The sequence below is a fragment of the Festucalex cinctus genome, chromosome 21, assembly GCF_051991245.1.
Source record: "Festucalex cinctus isolate MCC-2025b chromosome 21, RoL_Fcin_1.0, whole genome shotgun sequence".
NCBI classification, from domain to species: Eukaryota; Metazoa; Chordata; class Actinopteri; order Syngnathiformes; family Syngnathidae; genus Festucalex; species Festucalex cinctus.
The window spans coordinates 2,722,183-2,736,474 of record NC_135431.1 but is presented as its reverse complement, the minus strand read 5'-3'; the positions used below and the strand labels follow the sequence as shown (position 1 = coordinate 2,736,474).

Genomic DNA, 14,292 nt, shown 5'->3' with positions numbered 1-14,292 from the left:
TGTAGCATTTTTTTTTTATATTTCGAATATTATATTTTCACTAAATTGAAATTTGTTAGAATTGTAGAAATATTTGATAATAAAAAAAAATAATAATAAAAATCTTCGCGCTTTCTCCCTGAGCAAGATGGGAGCACGAGCAGGTGCACTGCTGCCGGGTTGACGTCACTTCCGGCCCAGCCCCTTCATTATAAAGGAGAGCGGTGACCGATCTCGCTGGAGGTGTCGGCGGCGAGGTAAAAGAACGAGAGGGTATACCGGCTCCATCCCTATACAGAAGGACGTTCTATTATTGTGACACAAACGCCGCCAGAATGCGTCCATAATCTATCAAGTATTAATTTCTTGTGGACGCAGTTTGGTGAAATAAGCGTCTATTTTCGGAGACATTTTGTTCTTTTTCTTCAAACATGATCTTGTTGCTGACTCTGACTCTCCTCTTCAAAAGCGGTGAGACTATTTTTGAATTTTTTTTTTTTAATATGACACATTCTCGTATTTATGTACATCGTTTACGTCTTCTGATACATTTTAATCATTTTTTGGTGACAGTTTTTTCGTTGCCGGTGACTCCGAGTGTGCTGGAGGATGACGACGTCAAGGTAGAAAATGCAAAATTTCAATTATATTCACGTACGTCATACAACAAGCTTGGTGGCCACTTCATTAGGTACACCTGTTCAGTTTCCTTGTATTGATTCGTGAACAGTTTGTCAATGTGTCAATAACTGTAGTTGGAAGGCGCAGGTGTACCTAATGTTCTGGCCTCCTTTGAGTGTAACACACGCACACATAAACGTCGTTAAGTGAATTGTCCACTGGGGGGTGATGTTGGGTTATTTAAAAGTATAACAATTAATTTAGCAGATTGGATCTCGATGTTTCTAAAAACACACACACTCTCTCTCTCTAGTGATCTTCACGTCCCAGTTTGACAGTATTTTTTTTTTAATTATTACTTTTTAACACGTTTATGTGGCGTCTATGCTCAGGTGATGAAATGCGTGGTGGAGGCGCTGGCGGATGTGCTTTCCAGGCCACGCCCACTTCCTGTAAGCCAGCAATGTTTGCACACACTAAGGACAGGTAAGATTTATTTATTTTAATGTTTTTTTTTTCTTTTGGATAACCCTCTTGTAAGATGTACTTTATTGGTTTTCTTTTCTAACATGTTATTGGATCATCGTTTGACTGACCACTTGGTTGCTAGGCCGAGTCCGAAAGGGGGGCGCTAATATTCGTGCCCCAATTTAATTAATTCAATGAATTCTTATAAAATATGTCCAGTCCCTCCTCCTGTCACTATCAGCGTGACTTGAGAAATAGTGCTTTGGTGCAAGGACAGCTTGGCTCAGTTCCATCTGGTTAATGGATTGGTTGGCGCAGGGCATGCTGGGTAAAAAAACAACAACAAAAAAACAGTGGCCAACAGAAGGAAAAATGAAGTTGTTACCTTGATGATGTCCTTTTATCGGATCGTGTTTGTGTGTATGCACATTCAAGATGGCCGCCTCCTGACACTCCTTCGCCGCTACGATTTCCTGAAGGAGCTGCAGGATGTGGCAACCCAGGGTATTTTATTTTATTTTTTAATAACACATTGTATTTAATAACACTGTATTGCATGCAGGCTTCCCTAATTGTATGGCCTTAAATGGACACTAGGTGGCGACGAGAGAGGCCGCTCACCTGGGGAAGGCGCCAGCGAACCCCATCACATGATGACGCCAGCTCTTGAAAATGCAGACGGCGTCCCAGGTGAGCTCTTCAAATTGAATATTATCAATGCAATTAATTAATTAAAAGTGAATGTAGTAAGTCGTCGCATTTCGCCATCACCGTAAAACATCTGAAGCTCGTTGACTGCAAAATCAATCTCGTAGCGTCAATACGATTTATCCCCCCCCACCAGACGGATCAATGCTGAAGGCGCTCGGAGGCCCCGGCGAGCGCGCCATCCTCTCACAGGAACAGAGGAGGTCGGAAGAGGAGGAGGAGGAGGGAGGAGAAGACGGCCGAATCTGGAGAGGAGGCGAGAAGAGGGAGGAGGATGACGAGCATGAGGAAGAGGACAAAAAAGGTGCTGTGGAAAATATTTACGCGCAAAACGTATAATACTTGAGTTAAAAAAATATATATATATACAATTTCCGTCCTGTACTAAACATAATTAGGCATATAATTTATACATGTATTTAAAGCAAGTTGTACTGTCTCAAATGTTCTCCAATTTCTTTACAGTAAATGCTGAGAAACGTTTCTTGGCAGGAGCAATATGGCGACCTCAAAAGTCTTGGCCTATCGGCTCTCCAGTCATATATAGGGATGTAAAGATAAGCGTGATATTGTGGTATTAAAATTGCCACAATATCGTCGTCGTCATGTTCACGATATTTAAATGCAACACTTCTGCTAAAAGAAAAAAAGGTCAGGTTGCTTTCTATTTGTGCAGTTCTAGCACACTCTGGTGGCTAATTTTTTTAGTGCAATTTAATTTTCATTAGGGATGTTTTGGCCCTTCAATGTTGAAAATGTACACTAATTGTCATATGAAGGGGAACGTAATATGCGTGTGAACCGAGTCAACACGCGGAGGAACTCGGTGTGCGTGCATTAACAACATAATATAATAACGTAATAATAATAATAATAATAATAATAATAAAATGTAATAACATAATATTGATGTTATGTACTAAAGCACAATATTGTGCTTTTTTTGAGTATGAGGTTCTTTTTTTTTTTTTTTTAATATTGCCAACTTCCCCACAATATCGTGATAATTATCGTATCGTTGAGCTTCATATTGTGATAGTATCCTATCGTGCAGTTTGGATATCGTTACATCCCAGGAAATAGTACATTTTGAAAAAGGTCAAAACGTTGCATATGAGACTCAAACAATAATTTAAAAGCTATAAGCATTGCAGCTTCTTTTTTTTTCCAGCTTGGGGATCAGAAGAAAAGAGGCGACGTGCATCCAAAGAGGAGGAGGAGGATGAAGAGGAAGACGAGGAGGGGATGAAGAAGAGGAGCAAAGGGTTTCTGTCTGGGAAGAAATGGGAAGAAGCGGAGGAGGGGAAGGAGGAGGAAGCCCCCCATCATTCGAAGGAGGTCTCGGAGGAAGAAGAAGAAGTGAAGAAGAGGAGGAGTAAGAAGAAGAAGAAGAGTAACCGCAGTCCAGAGGAGAAGGAGCTGCAGATGATCGCGAGGAGGACGCCGGAGGACGAGGACGGCAGCGCCGGAAGGAAGTCGGAGGTAAAAATGTGCGTTTGTCATTATTATAACTAGGGGTGTGAATTGCCTAGTACCTGACGATTCGATTCAGGTCACGATTCGATTCAATACCGATTAATCCCGATCCGAATTTATAAGTCGATTGTTGCAATTTTTTTCATTCAAATTTAGAAAATACTAATCAGTAAACTTGTACAGTGTAAGATTTGTATGAAAATGTATTATTTATTTATCTGGAACTTCAGTCTTATACATGTTGTAATCTGTTTCATGTTAGAACAGAATTAAAATAAAATATTAAGGCTTAATGTTCCGTTCATATAACATTCTTCCATGCTTAAGGTGTGAACCCTAACCCGAAGTAAGAAGTTTTGTTGAATATTTTTCCTTTAAAAATGGAAGTTTAAAAATCGATTCAGCCGCCTATTGAATCGATTCGAGAATTGCGCGATGTAGTATCGCGATATATTGCCGAATCGATTTTTTTTAACACCCCTAATTATAACATACTCGATGCATTTTAGTCTCATTTTGTTTTTACAGACATTCTGAAATAGGCTTTTAAAATATTTTCTATTAACAATCAGATTTTTTTTTTAGTTATTTGTAGGTTAGACCTTGTAATTTTTTTGTTTACTATGAAAATATGTTTTTAATTCATTTATTGTTTTACACAAGTATTACTCGAGTTCAATATTTTTCATGATTTTTAAACAATACAGTTCTTGTGATTTTTTTTTTAATTGTAAATTTTGTTTGAATTAATTTATTTGTATTTAAGTATAAAGTATTAATTTTGTATGACAGTGTCCTTGTAATATTTCAAATTTGTTATATGCGTTCAATATTTAAAAAAAATAATAATTCCAAACATATTGCCTCAAACGTGGACGTGTGTTGTGATGACGTCATCAGGACGCCGATGTGGAAAACCTCGCCGCCATCGAATCTGAGCTTGAGAACGTGTCCCACAAACTCCAGCAGCTGCGGCGAGGCTGAGCCTGAAAGCGCCGGCAGTCCTCCTTCCGGAAGCTTCTTCTTCTATTTCTTCCCAAAAATAAAACAAGAAAAACAGGGAGACCTTCCTTGTGACCTTCACACTTTTGACGCGTTACTGAAATTCTCTTATGTTGTGTTTCATTCTTTACATTCTTGTATCCTCTTTTTTTTTTTTTTTCAATTATTTGAATTTATGTATGAGACATTTTCTGCCCATTTTGAAGGCAGTGCATTGCGACACGAGACTGGTCACTGTTTAGCAAAAAGATAATCAACTCGATGGCTGTGAAATGATATTTGCACAGAAGGATTGATTGCAATAAAATTGACACGCTAACACCGTCTAGCATTATTTTTGAAGTGAAACAGTTTTTACTAGAAACATATCGCAACGTCAAGGAACTGTATGAAAAAAAACGTCTAACATGTTAATTGTAAAACTGCCATCCGCACTGTAGGGGGCGTACGAGAGCACACGGGTTCACGTTGGTCATCGGATGCCGTTCTTCTTTTACGCAGGCGCCTAGCAAGCTAGCTTATGCTACTTTTTTTTTGTTTTTTTCCCCCGACTAAAGGCTGCCTTATCGAACAAACGAAACTCGCAAACGGTGGAGAATGAAAACAAAACTTCCGGACGCCTTAACTCCTCTTTTTGGCTGAAAAAAATCCTCGACTTTATCTGAATGTTACTCCAGCTTGCACTAGCTGCTAATGTAATGACTATGGAAAGCTCGTTCTTACGTTAAAGAAGAAGAAAAAAAAGACTCAACATATTATTAGAAAGAGGACTGATTTTTTTTTTTACATTTTACATTATTTTTAACTTTGCGTAATCTAGACGGAAAGACTTTTGAAGCTAAAAGAAGAAAATGAGAACTTCTACAGTGAAGTGACAAATCTACAAGAAAGGTAAGACAATGAAACGTTTTCATTTAGATAAGCCTATTAATTTAACTATATATATTGTGAACTTGAATATATTTTTAATGGGGTTTAAAATATTTAGCTATGATAAAATACTTTCAAATATGAACAGAATATTTCAGTATATTGTGAAGCCTTAATTATTTTTTTTAACACAATTTGAAGCCTTTTAAATGGATAAGAAATAGCAATTGCTAATATCCTTTCTCTAAACTGCCTGAAATAACATTCTCATGGCCAAATGTGTTTGTAAAAAGAATGCTGATAGGATAAAACAATATCATCCATCCATACTGCAATTTGGAAAGCTCCTTGTGACAAAATAAAAAGCTAAAACAAAACAAAAATAATGTGACAATTTAAACTCCATGCTAGTCATAATAATGACAACACACGCACTTGTATGACTTGAAATATTTTAAATGGCTGTAAAGGAATGACGTATACGGGTGATGCATTTTGTGTGTTTAAAAATTTTTTTAAAAAAGGCCGATTTTTGTGCCATCCCTTCAGCAGCCGCTGGTGCCGGTAATGATGGTCATCATTGTATTGGGCGCGAAGCCGGGATTGAGCAGGAGCTGCTCCAGCATCTCCCGTCCCTTCTCTCGCGTGCTCACCGAGCACATGACGCCGCGCCACATGCGCACCAGAGACCCGCCTGCAACAGTTTGTCGTGAAGTCAGTTGCCCATTCATAAGACGACGGGTCACTCGTATCGCAAAGCGCTCCTGTATGTATTTTCGGATACGGAAAATTCGTACCTAGCATGTTGTTCATGCTGTTCATCCAGACGAAGATGTACAGCGTGTGGTTCTCTTCCTGAGTCATGTCGGCGATGTTGGGTGCTTCGTCGCCTTCCTTTTCATCAAGCCAAATATTTAATGCGTTACATCACACGTCATGAAGAACGGGAGAACGTGGCGTTAAAAACCTTCAGGATGCGTCCCGGCAGCGGCGTGAGGAACATGACAGACTTCTCGAAGGAGGACTGGAAATTGGCCGCGGCCACGTATTCGGCCGAGTTGAGCCAGCTGGAGGCAAAGTTCACCTCGGGGGCGGAATAGGCGCTCTGCCTGCATGCCAGGAAGGAATACAACATTGAAAATAGTCCGCAGAATTTGCTGAAAAGTGTGCCTATTCACTTTTTTTTTTTTTTTTTTCTCATTTGTCCTAATATAGCACATGTTGGCAAATGTGTGTGTAACTTCATGACTGTATATTTATTAGTTCATGCGTCGGGTAAATAAAAACGTGTGCTGCAGTTAGGAATTTGTAGGTCTGAGCCATTGTAGGCTCTAGGGGTGTTAAAAATCATCGTTTCAGCGATATATCGCAATGTTACGGTGCACAATTCTCGTATCGATTCAATATGCGGCCGAATCGACGCTTAAATACAAATTTTTGACGGATATATTCAACAAAACAGGGTTCACAATTTAAGCATGCAAGAATGTTACATTAATGGAACATTAAGCTTTAATATTTGATTTCTATGCTGCAAACATGAAACAGATTTCAACCTGCTTGCTAAATACAGCGTCTCACAGTTGGCGCTGTGCAATTAATCGAAATTCAATTACAATTTCAATTATTACACTCCACAATTACAAAATCAGAATAATCGTAAAACAAAAACAAAAAAAGATTAATAGTCATTTTTGAGTTGTTTAAATGTATACGTTTGTCCCTTTTTTGAATTTTAAAAATAACTAATTTAATAAATTTTGTCTCACTTGCATAATTATAGTGTTTCAAAGAATTGTATTTGTCTTAATATAATTTTTGTTTTAAACATTTTACTTATTTTTTTTTTAACCAAAAAAATAAATGCCAACATAAGTAAATAAATAAATACCGTATATAGTATTGTAAATATATATTATTATAAATTCAGTTTGGTCCAAAAAGAAATGACATAATTATGTTTCTTATTTTTTTTAATTGGTCTTAATATTTTTTTAAACGCTTTAACATTTTCTTGTTCTGTACCAAAAAAATAATTGTTTGAACAATTGTGATTTCAATTATTGCCAAAGTAATCGTGATTATTATTTTTTTTTTCTATAATCAAGCAGCCCTACTCACAGTTATAAGCCTGACGTTTCAAATAAACACATTTTCATACAATGTACAGTGGGTGTAGTTTACTGATGAGTATTTTCTAAATTGGAGTAAAATTTAAAAAAAAAATCGCAATCATCAACATAGGTTTGTATCGGGATTAATCGGTATCGAATGGAATCGTGAATCGCGAGGTCCTAGGCCATTCCCACTCCTAGTAGACTCACATCGAGCGTCAGAAGACAACTCTTGTGGACTTACTTGGCGCTGCAGGCTGTGGCGGTGTGCAGCGAAGCCAAGTGGGCGTCCCAGTAGAGGCCGAGGATGGAGTCTTTCTTCTCGTTTTCGGGCAGGGGGGAGTCAGTGGAGGCCTTGAGGCCCTTCGCACATGCAGGGGGAGACCACCCGGTGAGACCACGCCCTCTAAATACGAGTGTACAGTTTGACATACCTGGAAGAAAGTGTCCCACTTAGCCATCACGTCAGCGTAGCTGGTTGAGCAGTCGGCGTAGGAGGTGCAGTAGCCCTCTGAACCGTCAGGAGCCTGCATCTGGACCTGCCAGAGGTGGCGGAAGGAATCACACTTGGTACTTAAAGATCCTTTAACGTGGATTCCGACACTTGTTTCTCAATACATTATACTGTACCTGTTTGGAGGTCATTGCTGAAATTGTGCAAAAAGAGAACTACTTGAAACTGTTTATCGCCATTTCCTGATTAGGGCTAAAATGCTAATGTAGCGAATTTGGGGTTTTCGTCAGGGTTCGTAAAAGGTTTCAAAAGATCTTCGCAGACAGCGAAAAATGAATTAGCATATAATTAGCATCAGTGTCGATAAAACGGGAATCAGCTTTGTGTGGATCCCGTCTTGTACCTTGACTCCTTGTCCGAAGAGTTCCTGCTGGGCGGCTGAGAGGAAAGGCAAGACGGACACAAAGTGGTTCACGCCTGGAGGACCCAGAAGACAATTTTTGTTAGGGTGCTTTTTGTAATAGTGCGTCGCAAGTCCTTACTTACAGCCCCACCAGCTCTGGGGAGAGATGCACGTGGTGTCTCCGGTCGGCAGCCCGCAGGTGGTGGCGCCGGTTGGGTCGGCGAGACGGCCTGGCAGGGATACGACATGTCATGTGAGCGGAATGCAGAAATTCGGAAAGTTATCCACACACATTTAATCAGGCCAGCAACTTCACTCTTCATGTTGTCTTAGATTGAGTTGGTATCCGCCGTGCTGTTCTCTCAGTTTGCTTACTAAGCCTTATGGCCTCAGAGTTCGGTTGAAGGAATCCTATTTTGTTTGTAAGCGCCTTTTAATACTCCTGCTTTTTATAAAAGCTTTGCAAAATAGAGAGAAAATGTTTTGCTCTGGCTTCCGAAAGTATAAAGAAGTACTGGACCTTCCATTGATTTGTTTTGGTCATCTGTTACAAAACGTGTCATCAAGCCAACTGTGTTGTCAATCTGGCAAGTCTCTTACAGTAAACAAACTGTTTGATTGGATTGTAAAGGTCATGTGATCATAATCAGGGTTACCATAGTACACTTGGTCAAGGTCTCATGTGGAGCAGCGGTCAATTGCTTTTATAGATAAAGTATGCGCACCATCACAGTCTGTGACCGTGCCCTTTGTACAGAAAAAAAAACTCGTAAAGGCGCACACGTTATTTTTATTTAATAGTAATTGAGCGTTAGTCCACATGTAACCATGTCGTGGTCCTTTCCCAGAACGTGGTCTGTCATTTGAAGGTACCCGGTCTAGACTTTGGGTAGGCTCGCGAAGGAAAGATTCAGGACAAAGCTTAGTGAGTATTCTATGAATTAATCTGAACTGACTCCCTAAGATGGTTCCACAGGTGGGAGAGCCTGATGCATTACGATTAACCAGCTGACAGACAAAGCTTAGTACAAGTTTTAGGATTCGTTGCAAATGGTGTTGAAAGGACTGGACATGGACATGAATTGGAACAAACTGTTAATTTGGGAACGTGGTTTTCTAATGTCGTGTTAAGCCACTGGGATCCCTGCCTACCGGATACCACGTCACTTTTTTTTGGGATTGCGGCGGGAGGATCATCTTTGACATCTCACCTGAAGTCAGCATCCATCCGAACTGCAGGGGCAGACCCCACAGGGGACTTTGGGTAGCACCGGTGCCCATGGAGCCCATGAAGGGATCGGTGGCGGCGATCAGCAGCCGGTAGAAGCTCATGCGGTGCGGGAAGTTCCACGGGTTGGGGTTCACGATGTCGTCCTGCGCGGGCAGGTCGCTCACCCGCGCCGCCGTCTGGGCCCACAAAATGGGCGCGCCGCTGTCCACGATGACGGCCGAGTAGGCGACGGACGCCGCCAGCGCCAGGAGGAAGCAGGAGGCTGTGAGACGCCGCATGACTGCATCAGATGACGCTGGACCAAAATTCATGATGCAAGCGCCGGGGTTTTGTACTGAACCTCGCTGGCGTTATCCCCGATGTCCGTCCACGTGACTTGTGGGTCAGTGGACCTGACAGCGAGATAAGGGATGTTTGGACAAAGGGATCAAGACTATTGACTTACAGATCAATGAACAGTCTGCACTGTATGACCTCCGAACTAGTCAGACAAATGTTTTGTTATTCCTGTGGCATTAGCAGTTTTCTTTGAAGTGATTAAATATGTAATACAGTGGTGTCCTCAGATATGAGTAACTCAAATGTTTTTCAAGAGAGGAGGACAATCAAGCAAAAGTTTGGTGGCAGATCAAGTTATCTAACAAGGAGGCTTCAGGGTGTTCGTTCCCACTCCTAACTGACGTTGAACAAAACAAAGAGAATTGCTTGCTTAATGCTAACATTAAATAGCATTGATGTTGAATTGCTGTAATGGACTGAATGAGGTTATCAAGTGTAATTGTATTTAATTATGTAATCATTTAATTATATTACTGTATATTTTTATGAAGTACAATAGGCTCCAGCACCCCCCGCGACCCTTGTGAGGAGCAAGCGGTTGTTTAACCACTTACTCCTCAACATATGCCATTTAATTTCCAGGTACCTGTTGATTACAAACATTGTAAAAATTGTCTATAAAAGGGAAACTGATTTTAATACATATTTATTTAATTAAGGAGTGTTGTATTAATAAAACACTGCGTTATATTTATAATTGAATTCAGTGGGGAGCAAAGCAAAACATTTTCCCCCACGAGTCTCATGATTCGGCCTAGTGTGTTACGTCATGTGACGCTACGTTTGAGGGCGGGACGTTATCAGGAAGTAGCTAGCTAGAGTAGCTGTCACTTAAATTTATTAAAAAAGCGAAATATTTACCAGTTAGTGCTATTGGATTTATCTTTTGTTCTGGGTGTTTATAATATATAAAATACAAATATATAGTTAAAACTTTTTTTTTCATCTACTCGTGATAAACACGGTGCTCCTACGTCACGTGTCAAGGCGGGTCGACACCAGGAAGTAACCCTACGACAGTCTCCACCACTAGCGCTGCTAAGGTAAAAATAAGTCAAACTTTTAAACACCCTTTTGCACTTTATCCTAACTAAACACGCCCTTTAATGCAACGCTGAAATGTATATAATATGTTTTAGAATTGTGGGAGGAAAGACGCTTCGCGTGTTTCTTAAAAAATAAGTAAAACGTTGACGTGAATGCTCATCATTTTGGCGTTCGGCATAAACTGACGTGAAATCACGTCGACACACAAATAAGTCATGTTTGGAGCGTCCGCCCTGTTGTTGTTAACCACCTCAGCGGCTCATTTCCGCATGCCGCCACTTTTGCGGAGGCAAATAAAGTCCATAATGTGTTATGGAGAAGTGAAACTGAATGCTCCCATTTGAGTACGGCCAAGTTTGAATGTACTTGAATTAAGTATTTCAGGAAATACTCAAACATATTTTTTTTCTATTACTGTGTCTCCTTCCAGTTCTCCACCATGGCCTACCAGGCTGGCTTTCCAGAGGAGCCCAATGCTTTGGTTCAAAATATTAGTTCCAACATTCAGAGGCTCACCCTGCTGAGTAATACCAAGTTTTATGCTACTTTGTACCAGTTGAGCATGTTGACTTGAATTATATGTCATTAAACAGTAGGCGTGTTAAACTTGACATCAAATCGTGTTGCTAATAATGATGTGGAATCTATAAACTCTTGCTTTGCAGCCTCCGAGCTGCAGAGGGTGCTGTCACTGCTTGGAACGGATCAGGACAGCGACCAGCTGCAACAGAAGCTGTTGAGTTTGCGCGACACTCGTATTTGGCGCCGTCACGTTGTACGGATGAACACCTGTGACTGTGTCTTCTGTCGCCAGGCAGCAGAACCAGCAGCAAGGTAACCAGCTTGCCAAGGAGACCGACCGGCTCATCAAGGCGTTCAGCGCGCTTCCCGTGGGCGCAGACCAGGTAGGTACTGGCTGTCATATTTGACTCAAGATAAATACTTTGCCTGACAAACGTCCCATCTTTCAGCGGCAGAGAAAGATTCAAAAAGAGCGTTTGCTCAACGACTTCTCGGCAGCGTTGAACAGCTTCCAGAAGACGCAGCGGGAGGCGGCTGACAAAGAACGGGAGTTCGTGGCCCGAGTCAGAGCCAGCTCAAGGGTGTCGGTGAGTAGCTTGGGCCAGTGTGGAAAAACACCGCCAATGTGTTCATGTTCCAACTTAGAAAATATTTCTCCTAAAAAAAAAAAAAAAAAATGTTCACGTTTGTTGAAATTGTGATGTTGTTCACCTTTTCCTGTAGGGAGACCCGCCTGAGGCTCATTATGGAAATGTCACTCCTTTCCCAAGGTAATATCATGATATCGCGATATTAAAACTGCCACAGTATATCGTCGTCGTCATGTCAAGATATTAAAAAGCAGAACATCTGTTAAAAAAAAAAAAAAAAAGTCAGGTTGATTATCATTTGTGCAGTTCTAGCACCCTCTGGTGGTAAGGTTTAGTTTAAAAAAAAAAAAAAAAAAAAGAACGTTAAATGGCCCATATTTGGTCATATGTCTCTAAGCAACGACTGTTGGCTTGCCATCACAAATCTTTCGCCGCAGTGACATGCAGGTGCAGGATGAGGCCGAGGCCGTCAGCGAGGATGATCTCCGCTTGATCCAGGAGAGGGAGTCGGCCATCAGGCAGCTGGAGGTATCAAATTTTTTACAAAACAGGATTCTCAACAAGTGTCAGTACCCAACATTTGGTCCCGAACTTGGTCTATTCGTTGTTTCCAGTCGGACATCACAGACATCAACGACATCTTCAAGGACCTGGGGATGATGGTGCACGATCAAGGCGACATGATCGGTAATCATTTTCCTCTGATCCAACTAAGAGCTTCCCTTTTTTTTTTTTTTTCCCTCATCCCTCCATCTGTGCTCCGCAGACAGTATAGAGGCCAACGTGGAGAGTGCCGATGTGAATGTCCAGAATGCCACACAGCAGCTGGCGCGTGCTGCCGCCTATCAGGTAAAAAAATTAAATAAAAAAAGACAATGAGTGTGTCAAAAGGAGGAGCCGAACAAAAGGTTTTCCAAGAAAAAAAAAAACACTGCGCAATTTCCACCTGTGGAGAGAAATCCAAACATGGCCGATGGCCGCCGTGACCTCCCTCTCTAAAGGAGAGAAAAGTTCACTCGCTACCTTATTAACCGGAACCGTATCCCTTTTGTCGTCTTTCAAGCGGAGCTCTCGGAAGAAGATCTGCATCCTGATTATAATATTGGTCGTGGTCGCCGTCGCCGTCGGGCTCATCATCTGGGGCGCCTCCGCAAAGTGAGGTCTCCTTCTTCGCACCCCTTTCCTTCCGTCACTCACGCCGTCTCCTGCTGCCGCCAAGAATCGTTTAAAAGCTCAACGGCCGCTTCATTGGGTACGCACACACCAACTAGTGAGAGTCAAAACGATTTCAAGCTGTAGCAAAAGCATTTCTGTCACAAGAGTTGAACTTTAATGGCACCCGGGAGTCCAGCACAGACTTCTGCCAAGGCAAAGTGTGTTCCACTCCAGTCCTGTAGGTGGCGGCAATGAACAATGTCATACACGGCAAGCTTGTTTTCTTTTTTTAACTACAGCGCTGTCTGCTGTGTCCGCGGGTCACTCACCCAATGTACGCAGACTGTAACAATGACTAAAGTTCACTTTTTGACATGAATGTAAATTGAAATTTACATTCAAATATTGATCATTTATTATAATAGTTTCATTGCATAAAATTACTAGCTATACTGAAAGAATTAATGATTATATCAATGTTCATAATATGCAAGTTTTACTTTTTGAATTTAACTACTGAAATATTTGACCTTTACTACCATATTCTAATGGCATGATGAGCATTAATATTTTTCATGTAAATTATAACAACATTAATGCACATATTAAATGAATACCTTGTGGACAATGTTAATCAAAACAGACTTGTTAAATGCGTAAAGGCAAGATTTTTTTTTTATCTCTCTGAATCTCTTATATTCGATCTCATTGAGATTGTGGAGGTGTGCCTAATGTTGTGGCCAAGCGTTGTACGTGTTGCGCAATCCTCACAGTTGGTGCAGTTATTCCTCATTTTCGCCAAACTCGGCCGATTCCAAAGCACTGTTCTAAGTACACGCTTATTTTTCAAATGTAACATAGCATATGCTTTCACGTTTGAATGACTTTGTAAAACCTATTTTGAAGAGTTTTTGAAGATTATATTGTTGAGTTTGACACTTGCCATGAAGTTGATTATTTTCTTGTTGATATGAAGGAAGCTAAAAGTATGGTAAGTAAACAAAGCAAGCAATCAGAACAGATCAAAATGTGCGTGGTGTTTTTTTTTTTGTTAATAATTGTTGTGCTGCCTCTCGTGCTCGTTTTAATAAATATCCCTTATCATAGCGACGCGAGTCATTTTTGGAGCAGTATGCAAATTAAGCTGCCGTGACGGCGGAAGGCAGGAAGACATTTTCAAGGACACCAAAAGGAGAACGTGCTCAGGTAATTTGTTGTTTTTATATATTGCTGTATATGTATTAAATACTGTATCACAGACACTGAAGTCAACAATAACTTCAATTTAGTCTAGTTTGAATCACACTTGTTAG

The 14,292-nt window shown here is 40.8% G+C and overlaps 4 protein-coding genes across 5 annotated transcripts in view; 3 read left to right on the top strand and 1 right to left on the bottom strand.

The window, feature by feature from the left end:
* The first annotated feature begins 228 nt into the window (after positions 1 to 228).
* On the top strand, positions 229 to 4,573 carry chga (chromogranin A). The gene is made up of 8 exons (XM_077510871.1): positions 229 to 450; positions 553 to 602; positions 993 to 1,086; positions 1,504 to 1,572; positions 1,666 to 1,758; positions 1,913 to 2,080; positions 2,948 to 3,258; positions 4,153 to 4,573. Exons 1-8 carry the CDS (start codon positions 411 to 413, stop codon positions 4,234 to 4,236), a joined length of 909 nt encoding a protein of 302 aa, XP_077366997.1. The 5' UTR covers positions 229 to 410; the 3' UTR covers positions 4,237 to 4,573.
* Positions 4,574 to 4,723: 150 nt separating this feature from the next.
* On the top strand, positions 4,724 to 14,085 carry stx7l (syntaxin 7-like). Of its 2 annotated transcripts, none has more exons than XM_077510873.1 (10): positions 4,724 to 5,145; positions 11,143 to 11,236; positions 11,378 to 11,447; positions 11,527 to 11,617; positions 11,684 to 11,821; positions 11,958 to 12,004; positions 12,262 to 12,352; positions 12,439 to 12,511; positions 12,591 to 12,673; positions 12,888 to 14,085. In XM_077510873.1, exons 2-10 carry the CDS (start codon positions 11,152 to 11,154, stop codon positions 12,981 to 12,983), a joined length of 774 nt encoding a protein of 257 aa, XP_077366999.1. In that variant the 5' UTR covers positions 4,724 to 5,145; positions 11,143 to 11,151; the 3' UTR covers positions 12,984 to 14,085. The 2 variants fall into 2 exon arrangements, with proteins under 2 accessions (XP_077366999.1, XP_077366998.1); XM_077510872.1 differs by lacking the exon at positions 4,724 to 5,145 and adding an exon at positions 10,653 to 10,708.
* Positions 5,560 to 9,679, bottom strand: LOC144010520 (protein LEG1 homolog). The gene is made up of 8 exons (XM_077510868.1): positions 9,307 to 9,679; positions 8,239 to 8,325; positions 8,096 to 8,169; positions 7,673 to 7,777; positions 7,483 to 7,601; positions 6,092 to 6,233; positions 5,922 to 6,018; positions 5,560 to 5,818 (listed from the first exon to the last, which is right to left on the bottom strand). Exons 1-8 carry the CDS (start codon positions 9,635 to 9,637, stop codon positions 5,670 to 5,672), a joined length of 1,104 nt encoding a protein of 367 aa, XP_077366994.1. The 5' UTR covers positions 9,638 to 9,679; the 3' UTR covers positions 5,560 to 5,669.
* Positions 14,044 to 14,292, top strand: part of ccn2a (cellular communication network factor 2a) — a 29,405-nt gene continuing 29,156 nt past the window's right edge. Inside the window, exon 1 of the mRNA XM_077510865.1 lies at positions 14,044 to 14,185. The gene's annotated coding sequence lies outside the window, so the exon portion shown is untranslated. The remainder of the gene's footprint in view (positions 14,186 to 14,292) is intronic.

Excerpts from the sequence above, each read along its gene's own strand:
- chga (XM_077510871.1), top strand. The coding sequence starts at position 411 with ATGATCTTGTTGCTGACTCTGACTCTCCTCTTCAAAAGCG. Across the intron at positions 1,087-1,503 it reads TTTGCACACACTAAGGACAG|ATGGCCGCCTCCTGACACTC; the intron begins GTAAGATTTATT and ends TGCACATTCAAG. Across the intron at positions 2,081-2,947 it reads TGAGGAAGAGGACAAAAAAG|CTTGGGGATCAGAAGAAAAG; the intron begins GTGCTGTGGAAA and ends TTTTTTTTCCAG.
- LOC144010520 (XM_077510868.1), bottom strand. The coding sequence starts at position 9,637 with ATGAATTTTGGTCCAGCGTCATCTGATGCAGTCATGCGGCGTCTCACA. Across the intron at positions 8,170-8,238 it reads TCCCCAGAGCTGGTGGGGCT|GCGTGAACCACTTTGTGTCC; the intron begins GTAAGTAAGGAC and ends TGGGTCCTCCAG. Across the intron at positions 7,602-7,672 it reads AGTGGGACACTTTCTTCCAG|GGCCTCAAGGCCTCCACTGA; the intron begins GTATGTCAAACT and ends GCATGTGCGAAG.
- stx7l (XM_077510873.1), top strand. The coding sequence starts at position 11,152 with ATGGCCTACCAGGCTGGCTTTCCAGAGGAGCCCAATGCTTTGGTTCAA. Across the intron at positions 11,237-11,377 it reads TCAGAGGCTCACCCTGCTGA|CCTCCGAGCTGCAGAGGGTG; the intron begins GTAATACCAAGT and ends CTTGCTTTGCAG. Across the intron at positions 11,618-11,683 it reads TTCCCGTGGGCGCAGACCAG|CGGCAGAGAAAGATTCAAAA; the intron begins GTAGGTACTGGC and ends CCCATCTTTCAG.